The sequence below is a fragment of the Lepisma saccharinum genome, chromosome 27 (genome assembly GCF_977018435.1).
Source record: "Lepisma saccharinum chromosome 27, izLepSacc3.1, whole genome shotgun sequence".
In the NCBI taxonomy this organism is placed as follows: domain Eukaryota; kingdom Metazoa; phylum Arthropoda; class Insecta; order Zygentoma; family Lepismatidae; genus Lepisma; species Lepisma saccharinum.
In genome coordinates, this window is record NC_139255.1 from 28,830,680 (window position 1) to 28,852,210 (window position 21,531).

General features: G+C 39.9%; 2 protein-coding genes across 3 annotated transcripts in view; one reads left to right on the top strand and one right to left on the bottom strand.

Annotated features, from left to right (window-relative positions):
• Positions 1-21,531, bottom strand: part of Vps8 (vacuolar protein sorting 8) — a 401,212-nt gene that overhangs the window by 39,001 nt on the left and 340,680 nt on the right. The window lies entirely within an intron of this gene.
• The window catches only part of LOC145980063 (uronyl 2-sulfotransferase homolog pip-like), a 45,421-nt gene that overhangs the window by 14,569 nt on the left and 9,321 nt on the right, over positions 1-21,531 (top strand). Inside the window, exons 2-5 of one of the 2 annotated variants that reach the window (XM_083113054.1) lie at positions 7,332-7,502; positions 9,427-9,580; positions 12,972-13,139; positions 17,157-17,450. In XM_083113054.1, coding sequence (XP_082969180.1) covers positions 7,364-7,502; positions 9,427-9,580; positions 12,972-13,139; positions 17,157-17,450 — 755 coding nt within the window. In that variant the 5' untranslated portion in view covers positions 7,332-7,363. Of the gene's footprint in view, positions 1-7,328; positions 7,503-9,426; positions 9,581-12,971; positions 13,140-17,156; positions 17,451-21,531 lie in introns of both variants that reach the window. The other variant, XM_083113053.1, reaches the window with a different exon arrangement.

Here is a 21,531-nt window from a genome sequence, read left to right on the forward strand (position 1 = left end):
AGATGCTACCACTGCGCCGTCGGGGAGGCCACGCTACACCCGAGACGGGAAGAAGACGGTAACGCTGTTGAGCCTTGCTTCCATGTTAATAAAACATTAAAATGCTAAGCAAGGCAAAATTTATTGTAATAAAAATAATAACTAGAAACGTAAGGTTTCCACAGTTACGTTTTTGGTGATTATTTTTATTACAATAAATTTTCCCTTGGTCAACATTGTAATGTTTTACGAGGACGAATGTTTATAAATCGATACAAGAACGAGGCCAAACCATACCTACCATCCCTACACTTGAACAAGATCAGTCACGGAGACAAATCTACTTTTCATCACTAGTAACAACAGGCCTGTTGTCAGGATTCATAAATCACCGTTGTTGCAACTGCGGGGGCGAAAAGGAAACAACTCATTGGGCCGAATGCTAATGCAATCACGAAAACGAGACGACGATTTCGTCCTTCGCTGTTGTGTAATCTAGACAGGCAACGGGGCAACTCGCGACCGACACGTTCGCTTGTCACCAGAGGTTCACAGTGCCACGGTAAAAATAGCCGCAGCAATTCAAATCAACTGCCAAGATTCCGATCTCCACCTTCTGTGCTGTTTTCGGAGGCAACACCTCATGTTTTTGTTACGGCGAGGGAGACAGTGGCGTAGCGGCAACCCTAGAGATGGTAGCAGTGAGTCAGTCCTGCTAAAGATACTTTAAATGACCACTAGGTGGCGTTGACGGTCCTTAGTCCGTCGCGTGCTGAAGGAACGAAACAACTGAACGTCGTGAATGTAAAAACCAATAATACATTCTGAGGGCAATGAATTATCCAATTCGTTGCTGAAAATCAAATGCAGTCTAGTCTCTGTGTGTGAAGAAAGGTTGAACGGAACGATTTCGTTAAAGCAATGCAGGATGAACATGAACTGGCAACACTTTCGTGTTTAATTGTTTCGGTTTGTGTGACGTGGTCACTGACTTCCTCTGTGTCTTACCTCTTCCGTAATGCAAATGAACAATAACAATATAAGAATTGTACATAAGGGTTAAATATACTTCCAAATCAAGCACACCAACGTATCTTGTGAAATTCTACTACATTCTGATGTCACATGACTATTTTTCTATTTAATTCAACATGGCGGACTTACAGATGGCTACCATGTGGATAACATATCAGCTCCCCATCTTCCCTATATCATGTATTGGATGTCTGATTCGTGATTCCCGATTCGAATTTGTTTTCATGGGTGTTTGTTTCTACATGTGGATTACTCACTATATTGTTTTCTGTTATAAACAGGATTGTTAAATTCAGCGTTGAACACGGAAATAACTTGTCGCCTCAATGGTCAAACGCTTTGAGTGACACAAGATCTCGCCAACGAAGGTTCCAGGTCGAGTTCCTCTATGGGTGTTCCTTTAAATGCTACCAGGCCCGTACCCAATGGGGGAGGGGATGGGGGCAGTGCTCCCTTGAACCACATGTTGTAATATGAACCTATAAAAACCTATGAAAAAAGGCATTGACGATATTTCAGATTTTGTCTTTGCATTAATGAATGGATTGTTTGTGGAAAGAGGCAGGCTCCAGAAGGCTGCAGTCTGCAATATTTGGTGATTTAATTTTATTAGCCGGAGCAATCCATTTTTTAAAATCCCTGTCCCAACTTTTTTCTAACTGGAATCGTGATGCGAAAATGTCCTCTTTCTTTCGTAAACTCGCATTCAAACATGATGCTAATACATATTATTTAATTCATAAATATATTACTTTTGTGTGTGTGGAAATTAAGATCTCCCCCCTCCCCTCCACCGTCTTCAATGATTTCATAAAAGCTAAGCTAAAAAACATCCTGGATACGGGCCTGAATTCTACCATACATTTTTTTCCTGTTTGCAGTTACCGAAAAGTTACAAACAGTTGTTTATGTTTGTCAAACAAATCAGATTTACTACAACCCTTATTTATAAATGTGGAGGCCTGACAACAAGAACATCGTGTGGCACCCAAAGTATAATGTAGTGGCAAGAAATATGAACTACAGGCTTCCCCTTCCCTTTCTTTCAACTTCGCTGTGTACCCCGGTGCTGTTAGGGAGCAGCTCTCAGCCCGAAGCGACATGTGTCGCTTGAATATTTCATCAATAAACCGCAAGCTTGTGCGGCCGGTCATTCCGCTACGGTGTGAAACGTTGCTGTTGATTGGTTCGTTACCAAGCGACGTATGGGCCTCCCTTATGGCGCAGTAGCGTTGTAATCAAGGGATTCCGGGTTCGATTCCCGGTGGAGGCACATAATTGTTCGGATCCCACTTTAAACTCTAGGTCCAGTCCCGATTACCCTTACTGTGCATAAAGTGGACTTAAAACACCAACTCGGTCAATCACTCACCCAAGCGACATGTGTCGCGAGTTGCTTCAATCTGAAATCTCCCTCAGGGTAACTAACGGCCATGCCATTCCGGGACTTGTGCCGTGCATTCGAGAATTGTGTCACTGTTGCCAGGCCAGAGCTTCAAATATGGTGTTGCATCGGTAATTTAAGTTATAACTTTTAAGGGTAGTTATATTATTTACATTCTTGGCATATTTTAGATATCTTTGTTCTTCTTGTGGCCTTTCTCCAATCAAGTTTATGCCTTTGGTGTGGAAACCTCATCAATTCTGGACTGTTTTTTCTGCATATAAACTAAGGAATGGACATCAAACGTAAGAAGGAAACAAAGTAATAATAAACATGAAGGTTTAGGAACTTTGGTTCACCATTTTTCTTTTCAAACGTTATCACGCGAAAGTGAGTATCAGTGGCGGCGATTGGGTTCCAGAACTAGGGGGACAAGGTTCCAAAACTGGGGGGGGGGCATGAACAATTTACTTTCCCTTGGTAGATAAATTTAGCATAGTACGGAGCAAAAGTGGCAAAATGTGGGGGCGGGGGGCAACTGCCCCCTCGTCCCCTCTAATCGCCGCCACTGGTGAGTATATATATTTCGCTATCAATCATTCACGCTTTGTGCGTTTAATTACACGCACACACGAATCGAACAGGCCAACGACCAGTGTGTTGATTGCAAACACGTGATTAACAAGTCCAATCGTGCTTTTGTCTTTGCGAATACATTGCAATCGAAAATTTAATTAAATTACAAAGAACAGATTAATAAAGAGGTATTCGCAGCGCTTTAACGCTTTGACAAAACAAAGCATTCAAATAATGATTTTTTACGTTAAAGCTTTTCATGATAACTGAACGCCGATAATGTAATTTCGGTATTTGGAACAAAACACTGTAAACTGGGTAAGCAAGAAGAAACAACACCGAGGAACATAGTCCAGAACCCTTGGAGAAATTTATCAGACTCATACGAGTTAAATACAAACCTGGGCAGATATCTTGATTTTGTAGCGGTATTTTTGAGGAGCATTCTTCAAAATCACAGTTTTCCACAATTACTCCGATTTATGTTTTGATCCAGTTGGCCTACAGAATCGAATTTAGAGTCCAAATCTACGTTTTTCTGGATCGAGGAATCCGAAAATGCCAACAATTTTTTAATTTCAGTACTCTATACACCATTTCCGAAAAGAGTGGATTCATATAATAAGTTCACTTCATTGTTTGATTCGGCTGCTCTAAAAACTCGAATTTAGAGTCAAAATATAAGTTTTCTAAACCGACAAATTTGAGAAAGACATCCAAGGTTCTTTCTGAGGCATTTATCCTTCAATTTTTAAAACATATATAACAGTAAAATGACGGATACATGAAAGATGTGTAGCTTATCTCTTTGATTTGTTGTTGTTTTAAGTCCACTTTATGCACAGTAAGGCTAATCGGGACTGGACCTACAGTTTAAAGTGGGATCCGAACCACTTGCGCCTCCACCGGGTATCGAACCCGGGACCCCTTGATTGCAAGGCGACGATGCTACCACTGCGCCATCGGGGAGGCCCAGCTTATCTCTTGATCCACTGGTCTAAAAGTTTAAAATTTTGAGTCGAAGTCGAGCTTTTCGAAGTTAATAAAAATCTGAAAAGGATACCTAAATTATACTTTGAGCAGCAAATTTGACAGATTCATAAAAGTAAGCATAGGGAAAGTGGACAAAGACAAAATTTATAATATTTCAGAGATGTATTGAAATACAGAAAAATTACATATTGGAAAATTTAGAACAGTCTTTCCGCAATACATAGTAGTACACATGAGCGAAACTCTCTTCATGCAAATGAGAAACAATACAAAAACAAAACGACTACAAAACCCATTTTACCCCGAATGGTGGGGGTAATAGTATGAGCACACTGTTGGGAATATGAGCATGATGAGTTTGAAAGTAAATATTACAAAATATACACTAAAGGCAAGTCACGATATAACACTGAATGATTCTTCAATACGGCACATATAGCGTCGTCGCCTTGTAATCAAGGGGTCCCGGGTTCGATACCCGGTGGAGGCACAAGTGGTTCGGATCCAACTTTAACTGTAGGTCCAGTCCCGATTAGCCTTACTGTGCATAAAGTGGACTTAAAACACCAAATCAACAGTACGGCACATATCATAAAATTAACTTGCATGTCTCAAATAGCCCTTCACCCGCGACAAGCAGGGCAGATTAAATGTACTTCCTCCTCCTCTATGCCAATGCAATTATTATGATATCACACGGAACAGTGTTCACAACGTATCCACTCTTCACCTTCATTGTCTCAATGATACCAACCCTTGCATATACGGCACTCGCTATTCTCGCCGCTAGATGCAACTGTAGATGGAATAGTACCTGAACTTTCCATGGATCGTGCAGACACATGAGTGAGACGCTTCTTTTTGACTGCAGAAATAGTGTCTGATGAGGTAAGCTCCCTTGCTTCTCTTGGTTTCCTTCTTCGGGTCACAGGTGGCTTGTAAAGAACAGGAATTGGTGACAATGTGCGCACAAGTTTCCGAGGTGAATATCTTGTGCGTGCAAGTGTGTTTGCACACTTTGATCTTACTGCATGTGAAGATGTAGGAGAAGCAGCGTCATTGAGCGATCCAGGAACTGTAGACTCACACTGTTCCACGACCACTTGAGAGCTTCCGCTTGGAATTGGTTGGGCCGGTGTAGTTCTATCCTCTTGGTTGAACGAGGCTGTGTCGTCTTGCAATAAGGATATTTCATCATGTGTTCTCCATGTGCTCTGCTTGCCAGGTTTGCCTATTGGACGTTTGTCTGTAAGTTTGTGGCATCTGGAATGCAAGAATGAAACAATGAATAACATACAAAACCAAGATACACAATACGTGCATGTATGTAACATAACTCTTAGCAAGGGCAAGAAAATATCTATCCCAGGAGGTCACTAGGATGAAGAATCAGAAAAGAATAACTACATACATAGGCTTAATACGAACGTGCCCACCGCGAGCGAGATGGCATTTCGATACACTTCCGTTAACAGTCCACAGTTTTTTTTAAAGTTTTCAATTCAAACGATTTACACAGAATATATACTATAAGCAGCAACATATCATAGGATGCAGTTTTTCTTTACAGCTTAATGAGATTTCTGAGGTTTGGAAATATATTCCATGACTCTGAATTATTTGTTTATGAAATGCCCATCTTCCCCTTATCAGAATTCCTATGCCCATTTTACCCCGACTTGCTGTGCTCATATTTCCACAACTTGCAACATTTTACGTAAGTTTGTACTACTGCATTCACAACGCGGGACACCGGGTGATGCCATTCGCATTGCATGCTCCTTTGTTGTAGTTTCGTTGTTGCTGTGTCAGTTTTCCGTTATTTTACTTTATGTTCTGCTCAGATCTGAACTCCAACAACTCTACAATAACATCATGTGCATTTTTGACTATAATTTAGAACAGCACTTACCTATCAATAGGCACACAATCTTCCCTGTCTTCAGCTGCGACGTGCCAATCAACACAGACGACGGCTTGGTCTCCACTGATGTTGCCAACCTACAGAAGAATTTATTTCACCACACACACCTGGCGCTGTGACGTAAAAACCTTACGTGTGCCCATATTCCCCACGTGCCAATTTTCCCCCCACTTACCCTAACCTATATTTTGATCCACGTGACCAAGAAAACTCGAATACAGAATCGAAAAGATAGGTTTTCGGAGTCGATATACATGAAAAAGCATCCAGTTGGAGGTCAGTGTACCCTATCAAAATCTAATGATTCAATAAACTTTTTTTCTTCATAAATAAATGCTCTCTCGTTTGTATATCAACATTTTTGCTCTCGGATTAGTAGTTTCCATGGTATAGTACTGTGTACAATAAATAGGTAGGATATTTTCATAATTTCTCACCTTTGGGACATAAAATAGCCATGAAGGGGGCAAAACACGTTAACCATATTCTTATGTTTACTGTGCGGTGCTAGGTAAGTTCGAAAATTATATAATATTCGAGTTATTTGGGCACCCTTATTCTTTAACGTTCCTGAAATTGAAAACTTTGAAAAAATCAAAAGTTTGACGCTTTGTAACCGAAATGGGGGCCAGATGAAAAATCCGAAATTTGCCCATCAACATAATATTAAAATTTGGTGAAAGTGTTTTTTCGAATAAGATAAATACATATAGATATAATTTATGATGATTCATTGCTAAATGAATTCAATTAACCTTCAAGTACAAGCCAGTTATAGGCCACTCTGATCATGTTTGGAAATAAGATTTACACAAAAATGTTCTCATTTGTACTTACTTATGTCTTGTTCAGCAGATGACACAAAAATGTTCTGATCTGTACTTATGTCTTGTTCAGCAGGTGACACAAAAGTGTTCTCATCTGTACTTATGTCTTGTTCAGCAGGTGACACAAAAGTGTTCTCATCTGTACTTATGTCTTGTTCAGCAGGTGACACAAAAGTGTTCTCATCTGTACTTATGTCTTGTTCAGCAGATGACACAAAAGTGTTCTCATTTGTACTTATGTCTTGTTCAGCAGGTGACACAAAAGTGTTCTCATTTGTACTTATGTCTTGTTCAGCAGATGACACAAAAGTGTTCTCATTTGTACTTATGTCTTGTTCAGCAGGTGACACAAAAGTGTTCTCATCTGTACTTATGTCTTGTTCAGCAGGAGACACAAAAGTGTTCTCATCTGTACTTATGTCTTGTTCAGCAGGTGACACAAAAATGTTCTCATCTGTACTTATGTCTTGTTCAGCAGGTGACACAAAAGTGTTCTCATCTGTACTTATGTCTTGTTCAGCAGGTGACACAAAAATGTTCTCATCTGTACTTATGTCTTGTTCAGCAGGTGACACAAAAGTGTTCTCATCTGTACTTATGTCTTGTTCAGCAGGAGGAGACTAGTCGCTACGAGAAGAGAAACCCATGGTACAGAGATACTGGAAGGTAGCTACAGTGGTTTTGACGCTGATGTCCCTCACAGCTCTGTATGTGACTTACACCACAGTTCCGATCCTATCTCCGCCCGTTGGGCCGCACTATCAACAACAGAAACAACTCTTTGGTGAGTATGTTGTCCACTATAAACTAAATTCCAAGTAATTTGCATTATAAAGTAGTTGAAAAATACATTTTGATTACTATCCACGCCAAAATACGAAGTGCGTTCAAAAAGTTCCCAGAATGGCAACGCGCTGCTGAAATCTAAGGGTCAGATATGGCAACCCTGCTCCAACGAATGCAACCTTGTACTTTCAATATAAAGCTGCTAACGTGACGCTACTTCCTTGGATGTACAGTCACGGACACATCTGGGTTGAAACGATCCCATTGTAAGTCTGTGAGATCCTTCCAACCCAGAAGTGTCCGTGACTGTACATGATCAAGGGCCCGGATTTTGATGACCTAAAAATATCAATAAACTGACCTAAAAAAATGACTTAGAAATTTTTCAGGGTGTGACAATTAGTACGGCATAGTTCTTTATTTCTGTAACGTTAGAACTGAAATTTCAAGGTATATGCGAATGTTATGTATAAAAATCTGTAAAAATCTTCAACTTATTCAATATCTAGCGGCATGTTACTTTGTTCCTACAATCACGTGCAGATAGAATTTTTGTTTTGCGATAAATGTCAGTTCCTGGCTAAAAATGAGTGAGTGAAACGTAATGTAATGACATTACTTTTTTGCAATTACACAAAAAAGACCAGAAAAAGAAGTAAAACCGCGTAAAATGAGCGAAAATGGCACAAAACTTTAAAAAATGACCTAAAACTTAAAAAATATAAAATATGACGAAAAATGCACAATAAAATTCACATTTTATAATCAAGAGCTTCATATTCAGAATTTTAATACGTAAGATCAATGCATACTACATAATGAAAAAAAGAGATGACGTCATCAAAATCCTGGCCCTGATTATCTTCAAATCATGCTTGTTAGCATATGTAACTATCTCTGTATACTTCTCCAAGTTACTTCCTCCGATGATAAACAGGTTGGACGTTCGAGATTACTTTTAATCACTATTCACAGCATGACCGTCACCGAAGTGCTTTGATAAAAAACAGCAATTCACTATTTCCTTCTAAATTCGACATCACTGTAGCACAGTGACTTCGACGACGTTAATTGATTATTCATTCTTCTTCAAATATTAACCGTAGAGAAAACTCTAAGCTCCATGGTGCAATATCCCTTTGAGAAATGCAGAATATTTACTAACATTCCATTATTTTACTTATTTTATTCTGCTTGATATTGGGGTCCGATTCTAGCAGATGACGGTGTCGTTGGAAAACTCATTTTACACACAAAGATACAGGCATAATTAGATACTGTCTGTATTTTTAAAATTCCGATTATTTGATGTTAGACGAGAGGTTTAAGGTTTATGAATAGAAATAACATGCATTCCCTGAGCCAATTTCCTCTTTAATATTATTTTTATTTATTAATATTACTCCTAAGCACGTTTCAGTGCATACAGTAAAACCTCGTTAATCCGGACTAATGGGGGGATAAGTTGACCGGTTTAACTGAAATAACCTAAAAGAACAGTAGAAAGTGCATTAAAACTCCGTTTATAGCAACAAAACACGTTTAAAATGGTGCATTTAAAGAGCATAGGCCTAAATACACTATACAGTACAGTACAAAGTCTGCGGGAAACATAATTTTATCAGTGGTTGACTGCCTTTTCTTTGGGAAGTTCTCTTGTTGACTTCTAGCCACATTTAAAACCTTGCATTCTGCCTGTCCGGTTTAAGCAAAGTCCGGCGTAAAGGGGTCCGGATTAACGAGGATGGACTGTATTTATTTACAAAATTTACCTCGTGAAAAGAGAAAAAGGAATATAAAAAAACAACCTTATTACCCTTCAAGAAATTACAAAATATTAATATTTGCTCATATTCTGTATATTGTAAGACACAAACTACATGCCTGCTTTTAAGATATAATATGGTTCCATTTCATTTCAGCTGTGGGCACGACCCCAGATGATGAAACAACGATCTCTAGTAGGCCAAGTGAGGTGCTTCCTACGGCAACAAACCGTACTCTAAACAGGAAACTTCTTATATATAATCGAGTTCCGAAATGTGGCAGCACAACAATGGTGACACTGTTGCGCAGGTATGGTAGCTTCTCTTCTTAACCTACTTTATTTCGTTTATTGGGATTACACCTACGTATATACAGGGTGAGCCAAAAGTACCCTTACCACCTATGTATTTTGCGACGAGGGAAGGTTACGGATCTGAAGTAAATAAGAGTATGATAAGAGACGAGATATGTTAGCTGAGGAGGTTACAGACAACAATTTAGTCCAGAATGTCTGTTTAGACATTTTCGTAACAGAGAATTATGCGCCTCCAAGTACGGTGCGAAATTCTACGCAGCAGTGTGCGAGTGATCGTGGCAAATGCAAGCCGAACGGCTTCTTTCAGTTGGTTAGTTGTGTGGTAACGCGTGCCGGCAACTTGCTGTTTGATTTAACCCCACAATGCATTATCACACGATGAAAGATCGGGACTTCGGGGAGGCCAGTCCAGAGGTGCTGGTAACTGTGGAGAACCATGTCCAATCCATCTGTTACGCACGGCAATCGAACAATGGGTTGGTGCTCCATCTTGTTGAAACCAGACGCGATCAATAAGCCGTTCGACTTGCAGCTCCCAACTAAGTATCACTACCAACCACTACTAAAAGTACAGACGTGGTAATGGGACTTTTGACTCACTCTGTATATTACAATCTATACCAGTAATTTTGATATGACCATATTCAGGTATCGCTATACCAACAAATACCAGGCTTTTCAGAAAAGTAGTTGTCTCATTTTTTAAATGAAATCTATCGTGGGAGGAAAACCTAGTCAATCTCCGTGGCGGAGTGGTTAGCACAGCGCGCTACGACGCTAGGGGTCCCGTGTTCGGAAACCGACCTATGGGTAAAAGTGTTCTTTGTGAGAAATCCTTCATCAATTTCATTATATCCTCACTCATCCTCATCGTTGTGATTAGTCGAAAGTGGAAGAAAAGCGACGTTAAATAACAAATATAAATTAAAAGTCTGAGTAAAATCTGCGACACTTGTGGTGTAAATAGGAACTCGCTGGAACTTGCTTTGACAACGGTTTACAGAAGCCTGTGTTCCGATATGGAAAGTGCCTTAACTAAGGTGATGGTAGTCATATAGAGAAGTAGTTTATGGTGCGAGGATTTTGGCCATTTACAAAATGTTGCGACAAATATGTGTGCAATGAAGAAAAGCCTCATGGAAGTTATTTTCTGAATAACTTGGTATTTCTCAATGCCTAACTATTGATTAACAATTTTCAACACCGACAAAAGTACGTATGTACAGGACATAAATAAGAACAACTTTTCGTTCTAAGTTTTTGCTCGTTTAGACCTTGTTTCGACGCTACGATCATTCGTCATTCGAAAAACAGAATTTTTAATTTCTGTATTGTATGTATCCATACAGATTCCTTAATGTCACTGTCGTTTATTTTTCTGTCGGAAAAAATATTAAAGTATGGGAGACATTCTCATGGCAGTTGAAAATAGGGTGAAGTCGCAGTCTATTCCCTCCTCCTTAAATTATGCATATACTAGGGACGTTCAATATATAAGTTTCCCTTTGCTATAAAATATTGTATAAAGCAATGCCATTAAAAAGAAGCACATGGTTGACAAGCGCCATCCTTCGTCTACAAGGAACAACAATCGATTCGTTATCAGACGTGAAGGCGCATGCGCTCAAGGGTGAAAAGTAAGTGCTTGTTCGGAAAACGCGGGCTCGCGTCATAAGAAGTTCAGAAGCATGGATGCTAAGGGCGTTCTGCTTATGAACTTTTGGAACGAGGAAGAACAATTAATGGTGACCGTTATTGTCAAACATTGGATAAACTGAAAAACGCAATTCGACATAAGCGACCAGGTCTCCTGTCAGCTGGTGTCATTCTTCTTGACGATAACGCTCGCCCCCCACTCAGCAGTGCAAACACAACACAAAATTGAAGAATTGGGGTGGGAACGGCTGCCCCACCCTCCATACAGCCCCGATTTAGCACCGAGTGATTTCCATCTTTTTCCGGTGTTAAAGTCTGAATTGCAAGGTTACCGTTTCGAAACAGATGAAGAAGTGAAGCGGAATGAGAGAATAGTGCTCAATAGCCAGAGCCCTGATTTTCTTGCAAAGGGTATGGACAAATTGGTGCAACGGTGGGACAAATGCCTGAATCTCTATGGGGATTATGTGGAGAAGTGAGGAAGGATCCTCCTACACATGTATGTATAGTTTTCTAATGTATCTTAAAAATATTTTTTTACAGCATACGGAAACTTATATATTGAACGACCGTATAACCACCCATACATATGTACCATACCCTATTATACAGCTACACCCTGTATATGGCCTTGACCTCCGTGGCGGAACAAGGGGTATTTGTGGGTGTCGCTTCATCAATTTCATCATATCATCACTCATCCTCATCTTCGCGAAATCCACCACACACACATACATACATACGTAGAGAGAGAGAGAGAGACAGGCCGGGGGGGAGGGGGGAGAAAGATCAAGCTAGGTATATGCACTTTTACTACGTGGCTTGTGGCTCAATCGATAACGATTCTATAACAAGTATAATGATGTCTTCCAGCTGCTGGGTAATGCTAACTAAGCCAAGTAGTGTCTGTCACACTGAACACGGTAAAAGTGCAAATCACCTCCATAAACGTGTAGTGCTGCTTCATCCATGAGTATTTATGTAGAAAATTACAGTTGGAAAACTCGACAGAGGTTTCTAACGGAGAAAAAAGTGATTATTTTATCAATACCGGTCCGAGAAAACCCACAACTGTCAACACACACGAATTAACTTGATACGATTATCTACAAAATGTAGGTATTCTATTCTATACAAGCTTAATACTACCAAATTACAATAAAGATAGACTAACATATATGTCTAGATATTGGCGCACAGAGTGGGACGGTGTTGTTCACCATAATGACATGCGTAATCATGAATTCATAAGCACGAAAGATAATAAAAACAAGGTAGAGACTTCGAATGAAGCCTTTAAAAATCTATTGGCAGTGTAAAAGTGTATTATAACCCGGAACCAGGGTTTTACCACCGATCATATCCCATTACGATGCCAGGGGTCCCGGGTTAGAATCCCGGCCTGGGTACGGATGTTCGTGAGTGTCCATTCATCAATTTCATCATGTCATCACTCATCCCCATCTTCGCAAATTAGCCAAAAATGTCACAAGAAGCGAAGTAAAATAAAGCAAATCAACCTGACTGCCGGCCTCACTCCTACCTGTCGAAGTAGGAGGTCATCCAACCAGTTACGGGGTGTCGTGTGGTCAGCACGACGAATCCCCAGTAGTAGTTGTAGGTTTCCATGACCAGGGTAAACATGTATTAAGTACCGATTTATGTATGTGCATCGTTATGTAATAAGAAATGATTATAAAGAACTCAATAACAAATTGTGCTTTTCAGGCTAGGAGTAATCAACCATTACACACACCACTCTTCAAAAATTTACGACAAGCATCGACTATCGGATGACCAAGAATTAAAGTTCATAAAGGATTTGTATCATATATTCAAGGTGCATCCTAGAGGTGTAAGCATCGATCGCCACATCTACTTCATTAACTTCACCAGGTAAATATGCACTAAGTAGTGTTAAGAATGTTTTTAAGGCAGGGAAGAGCATGGTTCCCGTCTAGGGCCTATGACGCACTCCACCCCGAAAAAGGTTAAACATTCCTCTTTACCCCCTTTATGCCGAATTATTTACTCTAATTATTTTGGACACACCAAATTTCCGGAACAATATAATATAAACATGTATATGTTTACTTTAGATATTGTTTACAATGGAGATATTAACATGTATTACATTGATTGAAATGACATTTTACTTTACATAAAAGATAATAACTTCTGACATTGCGAAGTTGTTGCAGCAACGTATCGATAATTTCCTTAGGATCACGTCATTGTTAGTGTACTACACCTTACTCTTAACAGCGTGTGCTTGACTAACCTTGTATTAATTCGAACAGCACCCCCCCCCCCCCCCCCCATCCAAACCGATTCTAAAGGCATAAGAGGTGGTGTTTCATATCAACCCCATCGTAGCTATCACAGGTAGGTAGAAAAACTACACATAATAACCATAACTAAAAATTAATAACAAGTCCATCAAACGAAACGATCCCCCCTATTTTGTGGGAAGATATGTAGAATTGATAGCTAAACGATAAAACTTTGTCTCCCCTGTGGGCACTCTTCCCATTCATAGAGGCTACGAGTCAATCTGCTTGTAGATTTTTGTGCGATTGGAAACGAAGGAATTTTGAGACTGGTTATGAACAAATTGTTATTCCTGTCCGATCAATAACAGTAATAGCCTATATGTATCCTGTGTGTATGCAAATTCATGGTTGACAATGCTGCTTACTTTTTCTGACAGAAAATCGACAGCACGGAATGTCAACGGAGACGCCAGTAGGGTGAAGTAGCTCCTTCCGATCCATACACACGTGTCACATCCTATTGTATGTTCTTCCATTAAACAATAACTTTGTAAGTGCTCCCAGTGGAGAGCGACCATTCCCTTGACACTAACGCTGCACTGATACTGTTGATTTGGTTTAAATAAACTGTTCTGCATAAAATATCAGTTGCTACACAAGCCAAAGCTCCATGCCTATTGACATTCAAGGTCACAAAAGCACTCGATGCAAGTCTTCTTTTCACCGGGATTTTTCCCACCTGTTCAAGCGGCTCCGGCTCCCTCCCAGCGTCGTGTAAAGTGGGTACCTGGAGGAAAATCTGGGGTGTAAAGGCGGCCAGGGGCGTGGTGCTGAACACATCATATCCACCTTCGGTCGTGATCAAGAAAGTGTGGGGGTCTAACGCCTTCATGGCGTGGTGCAAAGCACAGGGAAGCACTATACCTTTTACTTTTACTCCTCTTGTCGTTCAGTTTCCAACTCAGAACTAGGTAGCGGAAAACGCTCCACCCTGCACATCTTATAACACTGACTGTTTTTGACCTTGGAAAGGTTCGTGCACAAGCTGTTAGTAATTTCTTGGTATCCTGGATGTCAATAGTCGAGGTGGTACAGCCAGGGTTCTCGGGTTCGAATCCCGGTTAGGACATGGATGTTTGTGTTTGTCCGCAATGAGAAACAGAAATTGACAAATGTGAACAACTAAGAAAAAAAAAGCCGGTAAGGCGCCTGACTACCACCTGGGAGATCTGGGTTCGATTCCCAGCGTGCAGGTGGGGATTTTTCCAGCAACGGTCCTGCAGGAGCAGCTCTGGGGTTAACAGACTGAATATGTGGAGGACTACCTCCACACGCAGGAGGTAGCTGCTCCGTATTTTCTTCAGCTTTGTTTCCTTGCAAACTGACAATAATAAAGGGTGTCTAAAAAAGACGGGACATTTTGAAAGAGAGGTATAGAGAAGAGATTTAACCATGGAAATGAATAGTACAGAGGATGTCATTGCATAATTACATACCGGTTGAGGAAATGAGTAGGTTTACGTCTTGAAGATGACGTCCAGTAGATGACAATTTCTGCGCAAATATTCCTGCAGTGGTCGAGGAACATTCTGCATAGCTCGACGTAACACGCCCACAGTGGTCGAGGAACATCCTGCATAGCCTGACGTAACACGCCCGCGATGGTCGAGGGCCATCCTATGTCGAGCTATGCAGGATGTTCATTGACCACTGTGGGCGTGTTACGACAGGCTATGCAGGATGTTCCTCGACCATCGCGGGCGTGTTACGTCGAACTATGCAGGATGTCCCTCGACCACTGCAGGAAAAATTTGCGCAGAAATTGTCGTCATATACTGGACGTCAGCTTCAACACGTAAACCTACTCATCTCTTCAGCGGTATGTAATTATGTAATGGCATCCTCTGTACTATTAACTTGCATGAGCAAAAGGGTGAACAATTCCATAAACTCCAAACCTATTAGGGCCGTTCCGATTCTGAATATACCCTAAAATCCTACGCTCAAACAAAGAAAAAAAAAGCAACCCTAACTAAAACACAAATAATTAATAGTATAAAAAAATAATAGGCATTAAACCTCTTCCAACTATTTACTCTTTTCCCTATACCTCCGTTTCAAAATATCCCATCTTTTTAGACACCCGTTATTAGTTTAATAGGATGCCAATAGTCTAGATGTCACGACGTTTATTCTCTTCCAACTTCTGATTCCATTTTCCTTTATCGGGGCTTTTTCTCTGCGTCGGTGCCCTCTGTTTCATCCACATATTTAAATCTAAATCCCTATTATCTAATTTACAAACATAAAATTACATACTGCGAATCAAACACTTTAAAATCTCCGTCGACGAAATTTCTTCTGTATGCATATATAAAGTTTAATGAAAGAAGCTTGAGCCAAATTAAATTTCACTGTAATTAAAATGCGATTAGAAATCATCTCACGAAAATTTCCCTCCTTGGCACAATTCGCACTATTTCCTCTGGTGACATTCTAAAGATGATAGTGCATTCCATTGCCACGGGTGGGAAGCAGAGACTGCATCCTTCATATTAAAGTAACTATTCTACTAATAGTTAAGCAACATTTTTCTTCCAGTTTCTGTGCAGTGAAATATGAAACTCAACACTGTTGAGTAAACATAACTACCTTTAGAATACTTTCCCAGATTAGTAGCTGTAAGTGAGCAATTTTGTGTCACGGGTGGGACAGATAAAGAAAAAAACACTGCTTCTTTACTTAATAAGAAATTTATTTTAATTTCTGTGGATTTTCAAATGATGAATGAATTAAGAAAAATAGAGAAGGTAATTGATCTTTGAATATTGTAGTTGAGTTGAAGGAGAAATACAACAGTTACAGGAGAAATTAATTGTTTTTCTTTAAGTCACGGGTGGGACACAATAGAAAAAAAGTAAATAAAAAAACAAAATAAACGAACAACATGTAAAATACCTTCTAACAAAATTATATATAATGCTTGATTTTTTTTATCTAAATGACAATTTTAGATTGTTCCCTCACAAGATAGGATCAAGTTGCAGCGTCACTTTGATGATGCACCACATCAAAATCTTTAAAATTTAGAACATCATCGTGATTTCTTGAAACAAGAGGCAGATTCTTTCCCGGCTTCTAAGTAGGGTTGTTAAAGGTCCAGTCATTTGAAATAAATTCAATTCCGGTCCAGGAGAGAAAATCAGCAAGGCGTAAATGGGTTCTGGATCATAAAGAATCCTTTTAGTTGTAAGGTACTTCAATTCGGTCCAGGAACCTTTTCTTCCGAGTCAATTTAAATACTGTCAAGGAACCTTTTTCCTGGATGAATTTAAATACGGTCCAGGAACCTTTTCTCAATGAAGTAATACGCAACTTGTACCGAATTTAAATTGTGCGAGAAAAAGGTACGGGTCCTGTTGCGGAAACCCAATAGAACACATTAGAATTTATACACCTTTCACAATCCTGCTCCTAAGTGAACTGTATAAACCGTACATCAACATTACGCTAACGATGTCAATCTCGTAAGTGACAGTTAAAGAGGTTGCACGAACAGCCAGGCCAAACAAATAGCGCCAAAATTATTTTCCTTTCCGAAGAAGTGGTCCATAAATCTAGCATTGTTATTCCGTTTCAGACATGGCTTCCGGCAGCCGATTTACATCAACGTCTTGCGGGATCCGGTGGACAGGGTGGTGTCTTCCTTCTACTACCTGCGCTCACCTGAGCGATGGCTACGGTTGGAGAAAGAAAAGAAGAAGACCCGCAGAGCCTTCCGCGTGGATAAAATAATGAGTAAAGTGCCTCAAAGGTGGCTGCACAAGGATTTCGGAAGGTGCGTCCTCAGTGGAGATCCCGAATGTTCCTATGTTGCTGGGACTCCCAAGGAAACCATCGTCTCCTTCTTCTGCGGGTCGGATCAAAAATGTCTGTAAGTATGCACAGTTTATTCTTATTATTTTCAAATTTTGCAGGGTCTCCCCCACGGCGCAGTGGTAGCGTCGTTGCCTTGTAATCCAGGGGTCCCGGGTTCGATACCCGGTGGAGGCACAAGTGGTTCGGATCCCACTTTCAACTGTAGGTCCAGTCCCGATTAGCCATACTGTGCGAAAAGTGGACTTAAAACACCAACTCAACAACTCAACTCAAATTTTGCACTGAATCCAGTATCAAAGCTGGTAATCTTTAAGCGTCTTGTACACGATCAAATAAATCACGAACAAGTTCTTGAATTGAACGCTTAAAAGGAAATGACGTCAGAGACAACGCAATTTTTCTCATTCGATCCAAGCCTGACTGTCGACCAATCAGAGAACATGCTATTGAAATCGATTATCGGAAAGCGACCTCTAGATCACGAATGCAGTGAAATGGCGGCCGCGTGAGATGTAAACAATGTATCACTTCACATTTTTAAAAGCCGATAACTATTCAACCGAGAGGAATAACGTTTCGTATTAAATGGTTTTAGGCACAAAAGAATGGCGCTGCTTAAATACATAATTTGCAGCGTTTACTCTACACGCATGGAAGCATATTTTAGTTTTTTCAATTGTAAACACCGTGAACTCACCATAGATGATGTAACTAAATGTGCCTTTCGTGCTGTATGTACTATACATTCTAATCGCAGGTTTCATGAAATGCTTTTGTCGCGTGTAAAGTACTATTTACTATAAGATTTTTTGATGCATTTACATAGCAAAAATGTTAAAGAAAATGCTTTCGTCTAAAGCGGACCTGAGAAAATACATCAACATCACACTTCTCTCGATTGGATTGGATTGATTTGTTGTTTTAAGTCCACTTTATGCACAGTAAGGCTAATCGGGACTGGACCTACAGTTTAAAGTGGGATCCGAACCACTATGTGCCTCCACCGGGAATCGAACCCGGGACCCCTTGATTACAAGGCGACGACGCTACCACTGCGCCATCGGGGAGGCCCCACACTTCTCTCGAGATTCTAATATTTCTTACTTCTTCATTTTGAAATAAAATTAACTTTGTTACTGCTAATCGCTAACTAACTAACTCTCCAGCATTCTTGAACCCGAAGGTTTATGGCTGCAGTAACACAGATCTTCCATCTGCCCCTATCCTGAGCAAGATCTATATACTATTTTCCATCCCTACCAATTTCCTTATGTCCATCTCAACATTATCCCCCCATCATCGTCTTGGTCTTCCTACTGGTCTCTTACCATCAGCATTCCCAACAAAAATCCTGTAAACTCCTCTTTCCTCCCCCATTCGTGTCACATGGCCTGCCCACCTAAGTCTTCTTGATTTAATCATTCTAATAATACCTAGGCATGAATACATTATGTACTTCTAAATTATGTACTTCTAAATTATGTAACTTTCTCACCTGTCTCCTCATCCCTTTTAGGTCCAAAGATTTTCCTAAGGATCTTATTTTCAAATACTCTCAATTTATGTTCCTCTTTCAATGTAAGGGACCAAGTTTCGCATCCATATAATATTACAGGCAAAATTACTGTTTTGTATATTTTAACTTTTACTTTCTTAGATATTAAACGAGAAGACAAAAGTTTAGAGAAAAGTAACATGCATTTCCTGAATTAAGCCTGCTTTTTATTTCCTCTTTAATATCATTTTCATTTGTTAGTATTACTCCTAAGTACCTATTTGAATTTGGAAACTGGTTCAAACGAGTTGTTATCAATAATTAGATTTTGATTATTACCTAATACTTGGTTTCGGCCTGTAAGCATATATTTAGTTTTCTCTTTGTAAGTTCCAAACCTATCTCTTTAGTTGCTTTGAAAAATATTTTAGCATTATTCTTAATTGTATTCACATCATCCCCTAGTAAGTCTACATCATCTGCATATGCTAACAGCTGAATCACAGTTTAATTTTAGTCCTTCGTTAGTTTCTTTTACCTTCCTAACAGCGTATACTAAGGCAAAATTAAAGAGCAATGGAGATAATGCATCTTCTTGTTTTAACGCATCATGAATTGTAAATTTATCAGATATATTAATATCCATACCGCTAATCGTTAATCCAATTATTTATTTTCATGCCGTACATACTGCCACGTTTTGGTCAAATGTGAACTTGTTGAATTTTTCTTTCATCGTGTACAAAAGCAATTTCAGACCATTCAAGATTTCCAATGGGAACGCTGTTTAACGACTTTCAATTACGTTCAATTCAATGACTTGTTCATGATTCATTTCATCGTGTACAAGGCGCTTTACACAGCTCATATTCTCATTAAAGCTCACACGATCAAAGAACAAATCCAGACTTTTCGTCTCCAGATGTGGGAGTTTCGAAGTACAAAAAGCAATGTTGCCACACGTCAGTCGTCACCGTTGCGATTAACCTAGGGAGGTTGAGTTACTGAATTGCTTTATTTAACTTCGCTTTTCTGCTCCTTTTGACTAAATGCGATGATCGGAATGAAAGGTGACACGATGAAATTGATGAAAGGGCAAGAACAATAAACATACGTGGCCAAGACGCACGCAACAGAAGCCTAACATAGGCTGCGAATCCAGACGCCAGAGCCTCGTTAGTGTGCAAAAAGCAGTCAAGGGCGTACTGTGTGAAAGATAGGTAGAAAAGCTACGTAACACAACAAAAATATTGATAGGTTAACCATACGCAACTTAGTCGTAACCAGGCTTGTTAAAGGTCCAAGAATTTTAAATAAATTCAATTCCGGTCCAGGAGAGAAAATTACCAAGCATAAATGGATTTTGGGCTACAAAGAACCTTTCGATCCAGGCACCTTTTTTCTGGCTGAATTCAAATACAATCCAGGAACATTTTTGAAATGAAACAATACGCAACTTGGACCGAATTTAAATGGTGCGAGGAAAAAGGTTCCGATCCTGCAGCGGAACCCATTAGAATTTATCGGTTCCTGAACCTTTAACAACCCTGGTCGTAACCGAACGACTGAACACCCCACTAAAAATCGAATCTTTGGCAAAAGGAACCAAACCGGAATTTATATATGCAGAGGCCGAAGTCAACAACGTTGTGAGGCTCTTTCTCTCCACACAAATTCAGTTATGCATGTTTTTTTAAAATTACATTTCAAATCTAATTCTTCATTTTCTGGTCCTCTTCAAAGCATTTTTTTCTACTGTGGAAGCCTCAATTCAGATGGAGGCTCGGGGCTGTAGTCTTCTCGAGCACCCCAAATGCGTGCCTTCACGGAACATTTAAGTCCGGATTGATTTGCTTTATTTTACGCGTACCTCCCTTTTGTGCCTAATTTGCGAAGATGGGGATGAGTGATGACATGATGAAGTTGATTAATTGACACTCACAAACATCCATGCCCAGGCCGGGATTCGAACCCGGGACCCTTGGCGTCGTAGCGCGATGTGCTAACCACTCCGCCACGGGGGCCGGCAATAAAGTCCAGAGTCTTGCCTTTCAGCTGTGACTAAGTTTTTTCGATGCAATCGAAGCTGTCATTTGTTTCCGCTTTGAGATATCATCGGCGACACAAACAACACGCATAGGGAACCAAACAACGCCTAATACGTTCAAGATCAATACCACCTATGTCCCGCGTCCGAAACATCTAATTATGTGTGTAACATTTGCGCTTTCGTTAATGACAAGACAATGTTGAAATGCCTCAGATTCTGAGGAACAAACGAACAAATTTGCTACACGCTGGCAACAGGCACCTTTAAGTCAGTTATATATTCTACGCTCGAATAATTGCTGATATTATTTAAACACCAAATTTGTTTCAATGAGTCACTTCGTGATGACAGTAAATAATACTATTTCTTATTTTTCTAAAAACTGATTATTACACGTGCACTTCATATTAGATCTTCAACTGCTTTGTGTTCAACAACAGGCTTCGTCACTTAATATGCAAGGTGCACGCAAAGCCATTGCCAAGTAAAATAAAGCATCACGTACCAAGCTGCACTTATTCCCCTCGAGTCATGTCTGAACATGCTTCTTCATATTGTCGAAGACTATGTGCAGGGAAAGATCTGTTTAAT